This window comes from Populus alba, chromosome 6 (genome assembly GCF_005239225.2).
Source record: "Populus alba chromosome 6, ASM523922v2, whole genome shotgun sequence".
NCBI lineage: Eukaryota > Viridiplantae > Streptophyta > Magnoliopsida > Malpighiales > Salicaceae > Populus > Populus alba.
In genome coordinates, this window is record NC_133289.1 from 12548196 (window position 1) to 12565395 (window position 17200).

General features: G+C 33.0%; 1 protein-coding gene across 7 annotated transcripts; it reads left to right on the forward strand.

Moving 5' to 3' along the window:
• The first annotated feature begins 2729 nt into the window (after positions 1 to 2729).
• Positions 2730 to 8581, forward strand: LOC118048054 (nuclear transcription factor Y subunit A-3). 7 transcript variants are annotated; one of them, XM_073409992.1, is made up of 8 exons: positions 2730 to 3011; positions 4096 to 4142; positions 4884 to 4959; positions 5097 to 5484; positions 6935 to 7041; positions 7121 to 7192; positions 7522 to 7701; positions 7934 to 8581. In XM_073409992.1, exons 4-8 carry the CDS (start codon positions 5193 to 5195, stop codon positions 8306 to 8308), a joined length of 1026 nt encoding a protein of 341 aa, XP_073266093.1. In that variant the 5' UTR covers positions 2730 to 3011; positions 4096 to 4142; positions 4884 to 4959; positions 5097 to 5192; the 3' UTR covers positions 8309 to 8581. The 7 variants fall into 7 exon arrangements, with proteins under 7 accessions (XP_073266093.1, XP_073266092.1, XP_034913466.1 ...); XM_073409991.1 differs by having other exon boundaries at positions 4099 to 4142; XM_035057575.2 differs by lacking the exon at positions 4884 to 4959.
• Positions 8582 to 17200: the final 8619 nt, after the last annotated feature.

Here is a 17200-nt window from a genome sequence, read left to right on the forward strand (position 1 = left end):
TGATATGACTAGATCATACTTGACAATGAATTATGGATTTTATGATTTTTCAAAGAATTATGATAAAGTTATTATTAATGATTCTCAGTTATGATAAAGTCAATAATTTTATAGAATTATGTGTCTTGTAGGGGTTTTTTATTTGCCACCACTATCTTGATATCAAATACTCGTTTTTTTAGTTTTTCACTATAGGTAATCATTTTATAAAAACTTTAACTATGTTTATTTTATGCATTTTAGTTATAATAACTTCTGGATTGTAAGAGAGATGTTATCTATTATTCTTTTAGGAATGTAATTAATTACATGATGCGAAGCTTAAATATCAGGTATAGTTGTATGGACATGTATATTTATATAGTGATTAAATATGTTATTGATGGAATTTATGGATAATGAGTCTGAAGTCACATTTATGTGAGTATTGGTTGCATGAGTAGAATATGGTTAGATAGTGGTTGTATATGCAGGTTTTAATACGGGACAACATTCTAGGTATGGATAAATTTCTTTAGATTGAATAATTTCATTATTTGAAGTGGAAAATTCCTTGCTTGTTGTTAGACATGTTGAGTGTAAAATTTATGTTTGTGGGATGATTAAGAGAGCCTGTGTATAAGAGGCTATGTCAATAAAAAAAAATTCTCTTTTTACATAAATATGACTATTCGAGTTGATATGAAATTTTAGGGTGGGTACACGCAAGTCGGGTTTATTTAGGTTCACTTAGGTCAACTCACATGACTCATGACTTATCCTAGGTTAACTATCAAGTTAGGTTTAAAAACTATAGAGGATATCAAGGTGACTAAGCTAAACATGTTGAATTGTTTGTCATTATCTATCTTACATATTATAAAAATATTTATTATTTGTTGCGTTGTTCTTATGTTTATTTAAAAAATAAAAGGCACATGACATGTCTATTGGCACCTCTGGATTTTGCAACATGACTTTCTCTAATCAATTCACTGCATGACATTCATATTCAAAGAACCCTAATTTTTGTTTTTCTTATTTGATTATTCCTACTTGGTACTTTGTCTGATTGCCATTTAGAAAACTATTATTGATCTTTTATAATGCATTTTGGATTCAATAGATGGATGATGAAGGCTGTAGCGTATATTTATATGAAGAAAAATCAAGATAACAAAAAATACAAGATAAAAAAATTTAGCCTTAAGATCAAGATGATGTCTCTGTTGGTCAAACAATGTAGTTTTCAAATTTTAGCCATTGTTTGGTTGTTGGCATCTTAGCACTATTATTGACATATTTTTACAGATGAGATGAAGAATTTTTAGCAATTGGGTTGAATAGTTTTTAGCAGTTGGGTTCAAGAATTTTTAGTAGTTGGATTGATAGAGAAATTTTGAAGAATTATGATAGTGTTTCTTGGCTGGCGCTTGTGTGTGTTTTGATGTGTGAATATTTGAATTTTTTATAATGGATTTTTCATTAATTTGATGTGTTAGATTTTTTTTGTTGATTTTTTTTTTGGTGTATGTAAAATGTTATGAACTTATAAAGCTCAAGATGTTGTCTATAATTTTTGAGATAATGGAAGTAAATTGTAAAATTGAGTAAACTACAAGATGATCATGGTAATTTTTCTAAAAAAAAAAAAAAAAAAAAAACTCTAAAAAGAAAGGCTTGAATAATAACCATAAAGAGTTAGTTCGATGATTAAACTATAAAACCGAAACTCATCAGAATTTATTAATTTTTTTTTAATACAACATGCTAGATCATCTAAAAAAAATAGTCTTCTTGACTAACATGCATGCTAGTTCAAAGATATCTTTGTTGTAAAAAAATCTTGAATGGTTATCCATTTCAAGGTTACAATTTTTCTCTTTTAAAATTTGAAAAATACCTTATAAACTTTGACATAGAAACTAAATTTTATAATAGGTTGGTGAAAGCTCATCTCCATATTTGTACGAAGAAGATGGTCATTTTGATGTTTATTTCAAATGATATAATTTTTTTGGATGGACAATGATGGAGTAGAGGACATTGTTGATAAGGTTAAGGTGATGGGTTGGTTTTTTGATGTTGTATATAATATCTAGATTAGAAAGATGTAGTTTTATGTGATTTTTTTCTAAAAAGAAGATAAAGGAAGGGAGAGTGCGAATGTTGATATGAGTATATTTGTTCTATTTGTATTTTGGTTTACTTGAAAAGAAAACAACTTCCCACAACTTTCATTAACCTGAAGAAATGGTACAGCAAACAGTAGATTCATCCATCATAACAGAACGATGTTATGACATGAGCGACCTTGTTGCATTTCGTTGATTACCATTTCCTTTTATCTTGGACGAGAAATGCCAGATTGTTATGCTACTTTTTTTTTTAAAAAAAAAATTCTGTCTTTTTTGTTCTTTGATGAAGAAGAAGAAGAAAGGAAAATATGAAATCATGTCTACTCCACTCTAAGGAGAGGGCTACTGACTAGGTGGAACCCACATGAAAGCAGTCCGGATTCAGAAAATTAATTGTGGGGATGGCATTAAGAAAATCATGAGAGTACAGGGACGGTTGAGCTGATTAAGTGCACCAATACACATAGTGGAGTATGGAATGGACAGTGAACGGCGGCTATGAATAAAGCCAAAAGAGTAAGGGCGTGTTGGGGTGGGGATAGGTGGGCCAGCCTAAGGAAAAAAGAAAACGTTAGAAAATGCATTAAAAAAAGGCAACAATATGCAAAGAAGAAGGTGGTGATGGTGGTGGTGGAGTGATTATATTATTTTATCTAGAAATTATTAGTAGCTTTGTAGGTATGTGAATTGTCACAGCAAAGCAAAACTCAAAGAGAGAGAGAGAGAGAGAGGAGGGGGTAGAAATTTATAGTGATAGGATAGGTGGTTGCGGGATGGTGGTTTGGAGAGTTTCAAGAGAGGGAGACATGCCCAACTTCTTCCCTACAGCTTCTTCTTGAAATTCTTTGCTTCTTCTTCAACGTCTACTATTGACTTGCTTATCAGATCCCAAAGGTCTTTCCTTTTCTCTCTTTCTTTCTCTATTTTATTTGCTTACATCTATTTTTTTTTCCACTTTATTTATCTCTCCTTTTCTCTCTCTCTCTCCCCCCTTCGATGTTTTCATTTTCTTATTTCTGCTTGTTCCTGGTTTGATGGCTTGCATAAAATTTATGGGTATAGAATCCAGGTGGGTATGTTTTATTTGCTGTTTTATGTGTGCATGTGGAGTTTGAGATCATGGTGATGGGAAAGTGGTTCTATATCTACTCCTTTTGCTATGCTTAGTTCTTGGGTCTCACTACTATTTTTGGCTTTTTTCTTTCTTTCTTGGTTTCTTGGGTTTTTTTTATCCCGTCTCTTAGACTTTTGGAATTTTTTTCTGTATTTTTTGTTTATTTTACTCTCTGGTTCTCAAAAGGTTAGGTTTTGCATTGACTGGATGTTTTTTTTCCCCTGATATTGGAATGGGTTTCTTGAGGATTTCTCTTGTGATTTTATTCATCTTACACTTGGTATTCCAAATGCATTCAAGAGGTTACAGGGAGAGTATATGGCACCCTAAGTAGTGGGCTTGCTTGTTGTGGTCGGACTTTGATTCCATGCATGCTTATTCAATGCTAGATTTACTAGTTTGTACATATACATTAATCATTCCTGTTAGTTTCTTAGCCTTGTCTTACTTGCATAGCGCAGTTAATTGCTGGCATTACTTTTTAGGTTCCAAAAACTTGGAGCTCCGGTAGGTTTAATTTGCAGTTTACATATTCGTATGCTGATGGAAAAGTGGGGGGAAAAAGTCTCGTGGTGCATTTTAATGATTTGAAGTAACGAGTTAAAAGTGGTAGCCATTGAGCTCTGAATCAATATGTTGGCCAAGTATCTGGTTTATACATGCTTTTACGCTGCATGCCAAGATCAATGGTTTTTCTTAGCTTCACCGGTTTTGCGGGTTCAGTGGATGACACACTTTCTTGCTCAATTCGTAATGAGCTTGAATATTGCATGTTTCACCCACTTTTGGAAAATTTTAGGCACGCCAATTCTTTATAGTGGTTAATCGTGGACTATATTTTCTTATATTGTTTCTTGGGTGCAGCAGGAATCATCTATTGATTGGAAACTCATTTCTGATATTGATGGCAGGTCAGGTTCTTTAAATGGTCAAAACAAATGTTTTGTTTAGTTATTTAGCTTGTTCTCTTAGGAAGAAATACTTTACTAAATTGGAGTAACTGTGAAAGAATCTCATGCTATGGTAGTGAATGTTCATTGGCAGCAAGTTAGTGTGAGCATTCATGTCAGGGAGTTAATTTTTCCTTTTTATTGTAAGTTATGATTTGTTTGTACATTGTATCATAAAATGCTTTCCATCTGTTGATTCTTGTACAATTAGATAGGACCACTTCGTCCCCAACTCGTCCATGGTAAATTTGTCAACCACAGAAGCAACCTCAAGCCAGCAAACACACATTTATGCACACCCATTGCACTTTAGTGATACTGATGGAGAATTGGGTGTTGGATTCTGATGGATATGACTTTAGTTATCACCTGCCTTGAACAAGTTTCCTGGAAACATGGGTAAACCATGAGATTCTTATGTGATAGCTGAGGCCTAAAATGAATGCAGTCATCAGTTGCATAAGTGGTGTATAAAGTTCTTAAAGACTTGCGTTTCTAACTTCCAAAAATTACCTAGAAGTGCTAAAAACAAGTACTTCTAGTTTAGATTGAATATATATGTACATATTTAAAAACCTGTTCTTATTTCATTTCAATATTGAATTATCCTTGTACAGCTCTAAGTGTCTCCCATCCTTTTTTGAGTATTCAATATTTTTTATTCAAATTACAAACTCTAGGTAACTTCAGCTTTCCTTACAGTGGTGATTTGAACCTGACTGGTTGTTTCAGCATGAGATTATTTCTGTGTCAAAAAGCTTCATCTGGTAGTTTCATGGTGAAAAATTAGTCTATTTTGTGTATTTCATCTCGATCTACCTATCCATTTTGACGTGATTTTAAATTTTTTGTCACATTTTCTTATGTAACTGAAGCAGCCTAGCTCAGTGGATCTTGTTTTTTTTTCTGGGACAGCTAAACAGTAATCTCAAAGGGGAGCCACCAAGAATCTTTGATTGCTTAAGGATTTTCTTCAAATTCAGGATATATATATATATATAGATAAACTAGATGGCTTTACGAATTCAGAACTTGCTGAAGAAAAACTTTGATGAACCACACTTTACTGTCAGTTGCCCTTCATGGTGGAATTCAAATGAACAGCAATTTTCACCATCTTTATCCAAGAACATAAGCTTTAAAGTAGACTCTTCACCCCAAACTTATCATGAAGCAAAGCAGTTAGGACTTAATCTTCCGGACCAGGAATCCTCCTCAACTCTGTCAATTGGTCAATCTCACAATGAAATGAGTGCCATGGGAGGGACCAATTCACAAGGTCAATGTATTTCGTCTGAATCTGGTACTTATTTTTGATAGCACACATTTATTCACTGTGTTATGTTCTTTATCTTATGCATTACACTTGCAAAGCACATTTTTATTTTTCAACTAGTCTTAGGGAAGACAACTTGTTTCCTCTACTTTAGAGGGCATGCGTGGCTACAAATTAGGCTGTGACTTGGCTCTTGAAGGTACATATTGTTATCAATAGCAGAAGAAAAACATTGGGACATTTATTTTCTTTTCAAAAGCGGTGTTTACTGCTCTGGGGAAATTTGGGGTCTAGGAATCTCTTCTAACGTAAAATAAGTGTTTATTTTTTTTAAAAAAGAATTACAATGAGTGTTCAGTGAGATGTTCGAACTATTAGCATGTCACCTAAAATTTCCTAGCTAGCTTTACAAGAAGCTAATCAGAGCTTGATTTTTTTCATAAATTCAGATTTTGAAAACTTCAAACTATGTGTAATACATGAAGTGAGTGTATTATAACCTTCTTTTCAAATTGCTTTTTGCCTGAAAAAGCATCAAATTGATGTTTTTTAGGTGTTTTTGGATGGTTTTGATGTGCCTATATAAAAAATGAAAAAAAAAAAAACTGAAAAAATATTATTTTGATGCATTTTCAATTGAAAAACACTCTGTACCACACTACCAAACACACATGAAATCACTTGGTTCCTGTGTGCACATGCTCCGTTTTTCTTTTTCTTTTTGTTGATAATGGAGAAATGCGCCACTTGTATTCAGATGATTTCTTGTTGCATGTTATCAGAAGTCATGGGAGTTCAATTGAAGACAAATCATCTGAATCCTTTGTATGATATATTTAACGTGCCTTTTTCAGCCATTAAACACCCTTACAGTACGTAAGGTTTTTTTATTCTCTGTCTCATGTTTTGTTTGGGTTTTTGTACATTGACATCTGAATTCTACAGAATTGACCAAAGAGCTTTCTCAACAACTGTGTCTGCACGTGTTCCTTTTTCTCTGAATGCATTTTAAAATGTTCTTATGGGTTATGAGATGTTTAGTTTTGGATTTTCAATTCTTCATCTGTTTTCTCATTTGTAGTCTCTTTCCCTCTGATAATGTATCTATGTTTTATCTCATTTCTGTGAATTTGCTTGTTCCCTGACCAGTTGTTTATATTCTAAAGATATCTGAAATAATTTTCTCACCTCCTTTTGACTTCCACTGGAATCCTAGTCCCTTGGTAGTTTAGGATATATCGTTAAAAGAGATCCTTGCATAAATCAGTAACTTGCTACAACTAGAACTTGTGTTACTATATCAGTTCTTTTGATGGATATGATACCCTTTAATATGTTTCCTATGATACCCACGGTATCATTTATTGTGATGTATGTTATTTGCTATGCTTTATGAGGCTGAATTGGCTACTTTATCAGCATATTGCTAAGTTACCTTTAACATGGAATGGTTGTTTTTCCATATACATGAGTCAAGATGAAAGTTGTGGGAAGGGTGTGGAGGGCAAAATGAGGCCGGTTCTCTTGCTGAGTACTCCAGATGGTGTGTCCAATCATTCGCAAGCTGATTGTAACTATTCAATGGTAGGTTGAGCTGGTTTTACATGGGTTTCTATTTGTCATCTTGGTTACAATTATAGATTAATGACTTTCATCATTTCAGGTTCGTACTCCATATCCATGTGCTGATCCTTACTTTGGTGGGCTGTTTAATCCATATGGACCACATGCATTTGTAAGTACCATTGAGTACATGAGTTTACCATCTTTTTGTAGGTAGAGTTGTGCTGTGCTATGGTCTTGTTATCTGTTGCAGCATTTTCTGAGTTGTTTATATGTTACTGGCCGTTATTTGTATGTAATGTTCCTTTTGGATGGTTTTGCAATCTACTTTGTTAGGGCACTTTTGGGGCCCTACATAAATGGGTGAAAGATGATCCTGATCCTTTTAGAGTGATGATATAAGTGTGTTTAAAGTATCATTTGTATACTGTTTATGTTCCTTTTGATTTGTTGTAACTATTGCTCTCCAATTTGATCTAATTATCATTGGAACCTGACCAGATTCAGCCCCAGATGGGTTCTCATATGGTGGGGATGACTGCTGGACGAGTCCCACTGCCTCTTGATCTTGCAGATGATGGACCTATTTATGTTAATGCTAAACAGTACCATGGAATTCTGAGAAGGAGACAATCCCGGGCAAAACTTGAGGCCCAAAACAAACTTGTGAAAAATCGAAAGGTATGTCTATTCAGCGACCATTTATTTTCAGGGCTGGAATTTTAGAGGGAGTAGTGGTAAACTGAAGTATTTTGTTATCTCTTTTAGTTGCAATAATGTTTAAAGCTAAATAGCTGGTTCCTTCCTGGGAAAGTAAACGTGAAAGCACACATTGCAATTCCAGCAAAGTAATACATTGCTCTTAATTTGTTATTTATGACCGACTTACCATGCCACTCTTAATGGATTGCAGCCATACCTTCATGAGTCTCGGCACATTCATGCCTTAAATAGGGTTCGAGGATCTGGTGGACGCTTTCTCAGCACAAAAAAGCTCCAACGATCTGATCCCAGTTCCTCTCATGGCCAGTGTAATGTCTTAGATACCATCCACTTGCACCCAAAGAATGGTGCATCGGAACTTGAAAGCTGCCAATCAAGAACTGGTCAATCCAGTGCCTCAAATACAACCCGCTCTGACACCACCAGTGTCTCCAACAGTGATGTCAATTTCAGGCAGCCAGATCGCGGATTCTCAGGTATTGCTGCTCACCTTGGTGGAGGTGTGCAAATCAATGGTGGGCTTATGAGCAGCGGAACCCAACACCATGCTTCTGTCGTTCGGTGAAAATGCGGAATAAGAAGACCGCTACACCGGTCCAGGCAATTCATCCTTGGCTTTGTCTCTTTACTTGGTACAAAAAGTGCACGAAGGACACTGTTATGTATTTGATTTCTCTGCAGTTTGCTTTCTTTCTATAAATACATCCTCCGTGTGTCAACATGGTTTGAAAAGAGTTTGTCTTTGAAATCTATCCTTTGGTTGCACTGATTGTTAAATATGGTAACTATGCAAGTGTTTGCTCATCAGATTATCAAATAAATTATCAGACTTGGGGTAGTAGCTTCGCCTATAATGTTTTTTTAACTGCTAATAAGATTCAGATAATCTGTGTTTGTTTCGTTCTTGTACATGTCGACGCCGAACAATGCCAAAGGCGTTGTACTTGGTGCTTGCTGCTTGGTTCTCATGTCATTTACAAGAACGCTGCTGGTGAGTTCTCAATGTTTTTTATTTTTTTTAGATAATTTTAATTATATTGATGTTAAAAATAAAAAATATTATTAAGATGTATTTTCAAGCTTTAGTATAGTGGTCCGGCCTGTTGGTCAAGGCTATAGACTTGTTGAATATATTATAGCTCGCGTGTGGTCTAAAATATGTAAAGGTGTCACAGGCTTCAAACTTTCTTGGTCTGCAAAGCCATAGTTTCTCAAAGAAATTGGCCGTGGAGGGTTATTTTTGTATAGCTAGTTAGTAGGCTGGGCATGGAGATGTTTAAATTTAGATATAAGAATATCAAAATCATTGAAAAGTTGAAAGTAATAAACTTTAAAGTCAATATCAAATATTTATTTGAGACATTTAAGCTAGAAAAGCAAGTGACAAATTTGACATTTTCTTCAAAATAGACTGATCAACGAAAGTCATTTTTATTTATTTTTATCTGGAGACCAATTAAAAAGATAACCTAGAGATTACGGCTGGAATAACTTGAAATATGCAAGGAAGTTATGCACATTTGAGAGAGGAATAAGTTGATTTTATGATTGCAACTTGAAAGTTAAAGATATTTCTTTCTTGCTATTTAGCTTAAAGAGAATAAAACTTGAAGGGGTTGGTATCATAGTTAAGAAGAATAAACATTAGATCGATCACTGATGTAGGGGTGTGTTTTTTAAATTGTTTGAAGCTATTCAGAGTCTTTTGAAAGAAATTGTGGTTTAAGTAGAGGTTAATTAAAATTTAATTTTTTTTATTTAAAATTAATTTTTTATATTTTCATAGATTGTTTTGATATACTAATGTAAAAAATAATTAAAAAAAATAAAAAAAATTATTTTAATGTATTTATAAACAAAAAATTCTTTGTAAAGCAATAAATTATACTCTCGAGCATCTTCTTAGTCTTAGCGTGCAACTCTTTGATTTATAGCATCATAATTGTTTTTGCAAACACCACTATAGAAGAACTTTTGATTTTAACCGTACATCAAAACATAATAGATTTTTTTTATTGACATAAAGTATAGATTATGGTCTCAATTTTTATATCTAATGTAATAAACATAAAAAATAAGACTGCATTATTGATGCTTTTTATAATTTTTAAAAGGGACTTCTATCGTGAATAATTTTATTTATCTATTAGAAATAAAATACTTTGAATGTTCTACATAATGTGGATGCTATATATATATATATATATATATTTAATGTTTTGAATATAATTCATGGAAATAGAGCCATTAATATAGTAATGTTTCACAGAACTTGAATAATCCATATGCAACACAATGTGCCTAAAACCAGTACTTAAAAAGTATAAACAAATCACTAATCTATTTGAAAGAGCACTTCACAACACTAATAGATGATCTTCCCAACATCATTTAGTTTTTTAGTTGATATGGACAAAAAAAAACTATCTAAACTTTTCAAATTTAAAATGTTTATGTAGAAAGTGGGCATTTTTTCATTTGCCAAAGCACATTTTTAACTAAAAATCATAGGTTTTTTTTTTTAAGACCTAGAAACTAACCTAAACCAAAGAAGCAAAGTATAAACCTATCAAAACTAACCTAGGCATGCCTAATTTGACCTACTTAAACCATAAAATACTTAAAGAAACAAGAAAAAAAAAAGTTAACATAGTAGCTTAACCAAATCACACCCTAGAATTTTCAGTAATGCATTTCCCTTAACAAAAACAATATTACATCAATTTTTACATTTGTTTTTTTTTTTTTTATCATCTTCAACATGTACAAAATATGAGATAACCCTAACATTATATAAAAGAGTAATATAAGACCATAATCTAATCATAACAAACACCAATTCATTAAATCAAAACAAAACCAAGTGATCAACCTAAATCTTAAAACATCAAAACTGACATTTAAACATGTTATCTTCATCATATTAACAGTCTTAAATCATTAAACCATGCATTTAAATGTATCTTGAACATACATTCCAAAATATGCATATTGGCTTAAAACATGATTAGATATATTAAAATACAAAAAGTCCATGAAACTACAACTAATCATAATAGATGCATAATAAACATTCGTACAAGAATTTGAAAAGCATTAAAAGAGAGGGGGGTATGCTCATTGAGCTATACCTCCTTATTAAAGGTAGGTGTATATTGATCGGTCGTAAAAACCACCAAAATATAATTCTGACTTAACTATCATAAACAAAATAAATTTATAGTATGATCGTGGAAACTAAGTCAAACCCAAAGGAAATCTCGTTTAATCTTCCTACAATATACTGAAATGAGAAAGAACAGAAGATTTGAATGGAAAATTCAAGAAACAATAATTCCAAAAATAATAAATTGATATGTCGTTAAATCAGCTCAAGAGTCCACACATCTATTTTTATAAATTTGTTGATCATCGAAGTAAAATAAATATTATTTCATATTAAGCAAATAAATTTGATATCTCTTAAAGTTGAGGGAAATCAATAAGATTACAAGTACATTAATTAAGAAAAACTCTCTAATCAATTTCTTACCACCAGGCGAATGTAATATTGAAAGCATTTTTCATTCAATTGGCAATAGTCTTAGGCATAAAATTTATACATTTATTCTAAGCAAACGTTCAAAAGCTTGACAATATAACTTAGTTTATTCTTCCCTAATAAATCAAGATGAGAGTTGCAGCAATCAAATTAATTCTTTTTCTTCTTACTCTAGTTCCTAACAACAATTACGGATTGAAAGAAACTAGAAAGCATACATGCCATCTTAAAACAATTCAATAAGCTTGAATGACAATCAATAGCATAATTCTGACCTTGTTTAACATGCCATCTCTTGAATCAAATTCAGGAGTTTAGTTCATAATTGCTGGAAAATTAAAAAAGCAGAGAAGAAAGAAATGTTTTTCGGACCCTTTTTCAATTGTGTTTTGCTTTATTCATCCTCTCCATTGGCTGCTGAATTTCTTTAGGATTATTAGGCTAATTAGAAGTCTTCATGATACTTAATTCTTTTTTTTTTTATTTGGTCCTTAAGGTTGGATAAATCTATCAGAATTTATTTTGAAAATTGACTCTATTGTTGTCAAAACTCTGTTGTAATTTCAACTTTGTTGCAACTTAGACTTTGTTTCTGACTTGGTTTCTTGCAATATTCGATCATCCTAGCTGTATTAATTCATTCATGTCATGTTAGAGGCTTGATATGTATCTTTTTTGGGTCCTAAGGCTTACCATTTTTATGTTAGACTTTTAGTTGTAGTGGGATGCTTGGCATCGTTAGTTTTCTAATTAGAATATGAGACCCTTCTCGTCCTTCAGGTTGCGTCTGGATTTTGGTCTTTAAACAATTTTATTTAACTTGGAGTACCTATGAAAGTTATTGTCCTAGATGTGTAGATAAATTGGAGCTTTTAAATCGTCTAATTTCGGTATCTAAAGCTCAAGATATTTTCATTTGAATATCTAGTATGAAAGTAGAGAATTTTGTTGCGAGTATAATTCTAGTCCAAGTTTGCAGGTCTCATTAGAGATCTAAATGAGATCGGATTTTTGCCTATAATACCTTCCTGGAAAGCTTGACATGTGTACTTCAACTTAGATAAAACCCATGTTCTCATTCAAGAACTCTAACATGGCAAAAAACCTGTCACAAGAAGTTACATCCAAAACATAAAATGCAGAATTTCTTATCTTTAGTAATTAATTCACAAAGTCTTTTAAGCATGCCAACTCATAAAAATAGCTTCCAATAAATTCAAATAAGCTCAAAATATATTAAAAATAATACTGTAGAAGGAGTAAAAACATATATATATATATTTTTGCACTTATCATATACCTTTTAGGACCAGGACTATAATCGCAACGAAAATATTATTTTGGTTGGTTGCACCCCAAAGTGCGATGGAAATGTATTATGGTTAATAACTAGAAATGCAAGTTTCTTGTATATGAATTATATTGTTCAAAATAACAAATGCTTTCTACTTTTTGTGTCTCAATTCTTTCAAAGATAGGATACGTTTATCATTCCTAGTGCGATAACATATTTACTTTGGAAGTAATAAATGTCTTTTTAGTGCCATAACATATTTTATCTTGGAAGGGATCAACATGTTCTTTCTTGTTCAATCGTATTTTTCTCTGAGGATGAAATAAACACTACATCAGCAATGAGGATAGATACAATCTCCCTAGGGTGCAAGCCTCTCAAACCTTCCAAAGATGAGATGGATTTACCCTCTCTAATGCAATAACACATTTACTTTGTAAGTAATGAATTTCATCCTGGTGTTATGACATATTTTACATTGGAAGAAATCAACATGTTCTCTTTAGTGCAGTTACACTTTTCTCTAAAAATGTGATAGACACTGCATCAACAACGAGGATGGATACGGTCTCCTGAATACGCAAGCCTCTCAAACTTCTAGAATAAGATGGATTTACTTTTTCTAGTGTGATAACATATTTACTTTGGAAGTAATGAACGTCTCCTTAGTGCTATGACATATTTTACCTTAGAAGGGATCAACATGCTCTCCTAAATGCCATCACACTTTTCTTTAAGGATGAGATAGACACTGCATCAGCAACAAGGATGGATACGATCTCTTCAGGGCACAATCCTATCAAATATTTCTAAGATGGGATGAATTTACTCTCTTTATTACGATAACATATTTACTTTGAAAGTAATGAACGTCTTCCTAGTTTTACAACACAGTTTACCTTGAAAGAAATTGACATGTTCTCCCTAATGCTACATCACATTTTAGCTTGAATGGGATAAACATTACATCGGTAATAAGTGAACACCTACAAATGATATCCCTTCTTAGTTCCTAGAAGGCAGAACCATCATAAACCTTACTAAGGTTAGATGATTCGTCGCTCACCATTATAAATGATCTTCTAAGTATAGGCGTTAGACCTAGAAATAATCCCTTTAGTATAAGCGTCAAACTAAGAAATGATCTTCTAAGTATAGGCATTAGACCTGTAAATGTTTAACTAAATATGGGCAATGAACCCAAACAAGAACTCTACACAAGGACTCTAAACTTGTGAAAAGCAATATGGAGATAAAAGAATTATATTATAAAAGAAATGATGTATACGACAGAAGAATACATATATACATATAAAAAGGATCTAAAAATCCAACTTAGGCTCCTAAGATAGCTACTCTTTTTGCTGGGTTACACTGAGCCTGACTAGGAATATATATGTCAAATCAGGGACTAAGACTAGATGGAAGGTCGTATTAAAATCTGTTTGCATTCCCTTTGAAAGGTTAAAGAAATACAGGTTAGACATGACAAGGAAAATCTTGTCTCCCACCATCTTGGTCAAAGTTGTCAAACCCCTGAAAGATTATTTGAACTCCTTAGGAGAATTCCTTAAGGCCTCAAACTTTGAATGGAAACGCTGGGCTTCTTTCCTTACAATAGTAAGCTCAACTCGTAGACTAACTTGGGAGGCCTTAGTTTCAAAAAGCTCCTGCATCAGGGGAACCACCTAGTTGTAGGAGGCCTCAATCACTTTTTTCCTAGAACTCAACTCAAGGGTAAGGCTTTGTGCTTGGTCCTTCAGTGTGGTATAAACCACCTTAATGCTTCGTAATTTGGCCTCTATAATGAATTTTTCCTTTGCAATCATTCAAATGGGGAGTCAGGTTTGCTTTTTCCCTAGATAAGGAAAGATAACGACCCCTAGTTTCTATGGGGTTTATGACCCCTATTGTTATCTTCAAGGAGGTAGGGTCCTTAAGAGCAAAGAGTTTCCTAATAAGGATGAAGGAATCTCTCATTCCCTTTTCACCTTTGTCTCCATTAGTGACACGAGACAAAGACCCCTAGGCAAGTTCTTTATAAGAGGTTCTAATGACGTATCTCCTTCTTTTTCAGCTATTAGTCTTGTAGGGACAAATAAAGGTTAAATTTTAAAATGATGCGATAAAGAAACAAAATGGCATAATGGTTTTATACTTACAAAACAACGTGGTAATATCCTTTAGCCATTTTGTCAATTTCATAGTTAGTGTGGGTCAAATTCAAAAGAGGGACCCTTTAGTAGAGGGGACAACCTTAAATTGGTTGCAATCTTTCTCGGCGATTGACTGTCCTAATATATCCTATGACTAACCATTTCCCCTTTAATTTATTGACAGGCATTGACTTCCTAGCTAACATGATTTTTAAATCACCATTGCTTCTATTAGCAAAGGTGAAGAACCATATCATGTTGTTGCTATAGTCAGTGCTAGTGACCAATTGGTAGCAAACCATGAAAATATTTACCATGGGCTCAAGCCCAACCATTTTAAATAATGTTTTGAAGGAGGACATGATTGTCCACCTGTTGGATGTAGCTGGTCTGAACCTAATTGATAGTAGCTAGACAAATCTCTCACAAATCCTTGGAGAGGAAATGAGTATCCCATCGTGTGCATGTAAACGAGGGTAATAATTTCAAAATAACCCTAGGAGGTGCCTAGGGTTAGTTGGTTGATGCGATCATTAGGGTGAGGCATTTGGGCTATATACTTATCAGGTTAGTGACAAGCCATGAATCCTATGTTTGTAGCACATATGTTGTTAGGGACGTCGTCCTTAGAGTTTGAGGCGACCTTATTCTTTCTTCAAAGTCTCTAGTAGGGGCAGAAGATGGACTCCTATGAGGGGATATTCTCTTATCTTTCTCATTAGAGAAGGTCGCTAATGTGGCACCCACTCTTACTCTGGAACCTAATTTGAGGGACCCATATCCCTTGTTACTCCTTCCAGGTTTTGGTTGAAACATGAACTCCTTATCAATAGATGTGACACATTTTTTTTTTTTATAGATGGGTTTAATGTTCCTGTGCTCCATTAGTTTTGATTAAAAAAGAAAATTTTGGAAAGAGGTCTTATGGATGGCTATACGAGTTTTTTCTTAGATTAAAGAAGAGGTGACTTTATGTTTTTTTATGCGAAAGTAGTTTTTTCTTTCAGAAATCAAAAGAAAGTAAAAATGAAAGAAAAGTAAAATTAAGAGCGATTAAGGTTATAAAGAAAACATCATTTTATCTCCACCATTGCATAAAAAACCTTTCATATCACCATATATCTCAAGAAGACTACTTAAATACTACATTGAAAACCAATCATCTTTTCATTCCTCGAGTCAAACCTTCTTCTCGTAAAAAAAAGACACATGGACTTGAGGATCCCAACAGTGTCATAAGAGGTGCACACATTCTTATGGAAAAGATAAAAATGGTCCCATATACTGTTGATAAATGCTTTTCAAAATCTGTTTATAATACCTAATGATTTGGGGGGCTATTAATGGATCAACATTTATTATTTTTTGTTTGTGTGGGACTATCTTTCAGAAGTATAGACAAATAGAGGGTTATAACCCACCATCTCTAGGCTTAACCAAGCACAATCTCATACATGTGTGGGTTTGAAGAGCTACCAGACCTATCATCTCCGGGCTTAACCAGGCGTTGAGCCTAGACGTGTATAGGTCTAGTGAGCTATTAGACCCACTAGCTCCCAATGTCTATAAGTATAGAAATCTATCAGATCTATAGATGCTAGGCATATGCTCTCTTTAACTTTATAACCGTGGGTCAAAAATATTTTATCCTGACTAGTTAGAGATATTTCTATCCTGATAAGTCAGAAATATTTTTTACATTAACAAGACAAAGATATCTTATCCTAATACGTAAAAGACTTTTTATCTAGACAAGAAAAAGATATTTTACTAATACGTCAGGAGAGACCTCATGGGTTATAAAAAAGAAGAAGAAAAAGATAACCTTCTATCAGGTTTAACTTTTTACTCTTTATGTTTCCATGACAGTTATTTTGCAGGTAATAAGCATGATTTACCAGTCACTTCGCCAAGAAATGATGGATCATATTACCAAAACTATGAGATTAACAATCTTTATCTTAGACCTCAACTTGGCCTTGAAGCCTATAGGATAAAAACGGACTTCAACACACCTATGCCAGAATATTATTTTCAAGTTAAAAGTTTAAACACTAGTATCAGTAGTAATATAAATCAATTTTGGGATTTTAACCAATATTTTAAAAATCTAGGATGATAAAATTCTTTGACATAGTATTAGAATTTTAAATCTTATAAATTTTATTCTTCTAATTATAATTAAATGTAAAAAATGATTGGTCAATGTTAATTTCAAGCTTTTAAATTAAGATAGCGTTTTGAAAAATAATTTTATATTACTCGCCCAATTAAATTAATTGATGTTTGGTTATCAAAGCTACACTAAGATGTTAAAAAACCATTTTAATTTAAAATTTATGTCTTTTAAAAGATGTTCCAAAAATAATTTCTACTTTCATTTCTCTAAAAAATATATAAACTTCAATTATCTTTTTTTATAGCGAAGCCAATATAAAAATACATTTTATCACTGGCTAACTAAAC

Excerpts from the sequence above, each read along its gene's own strand:
- LOC118048054 (XM_073409992.1), top strand. The coding sequence starts at position 5,193 with ATGGCTTTACGAATTCAGAACTTGCTGAAGAAAAACTTTGATGAACCA. Across the intron at positions 5,485-6,934 it reads ATGTATTTCGTCTGAATCTG|ATGAAAGTTGTGGGAAGGGT; the intron begins GTACTTATTTTT and ends ACATGAGTCAAG. Across the intron at positions 7,702-7,933 it reads AACTTGTGAAAAATCGAAAG|CCATACCTTCATGAGTCTCG; the intron begins GTATGTCTATTC and ends AATGGATTGCAG.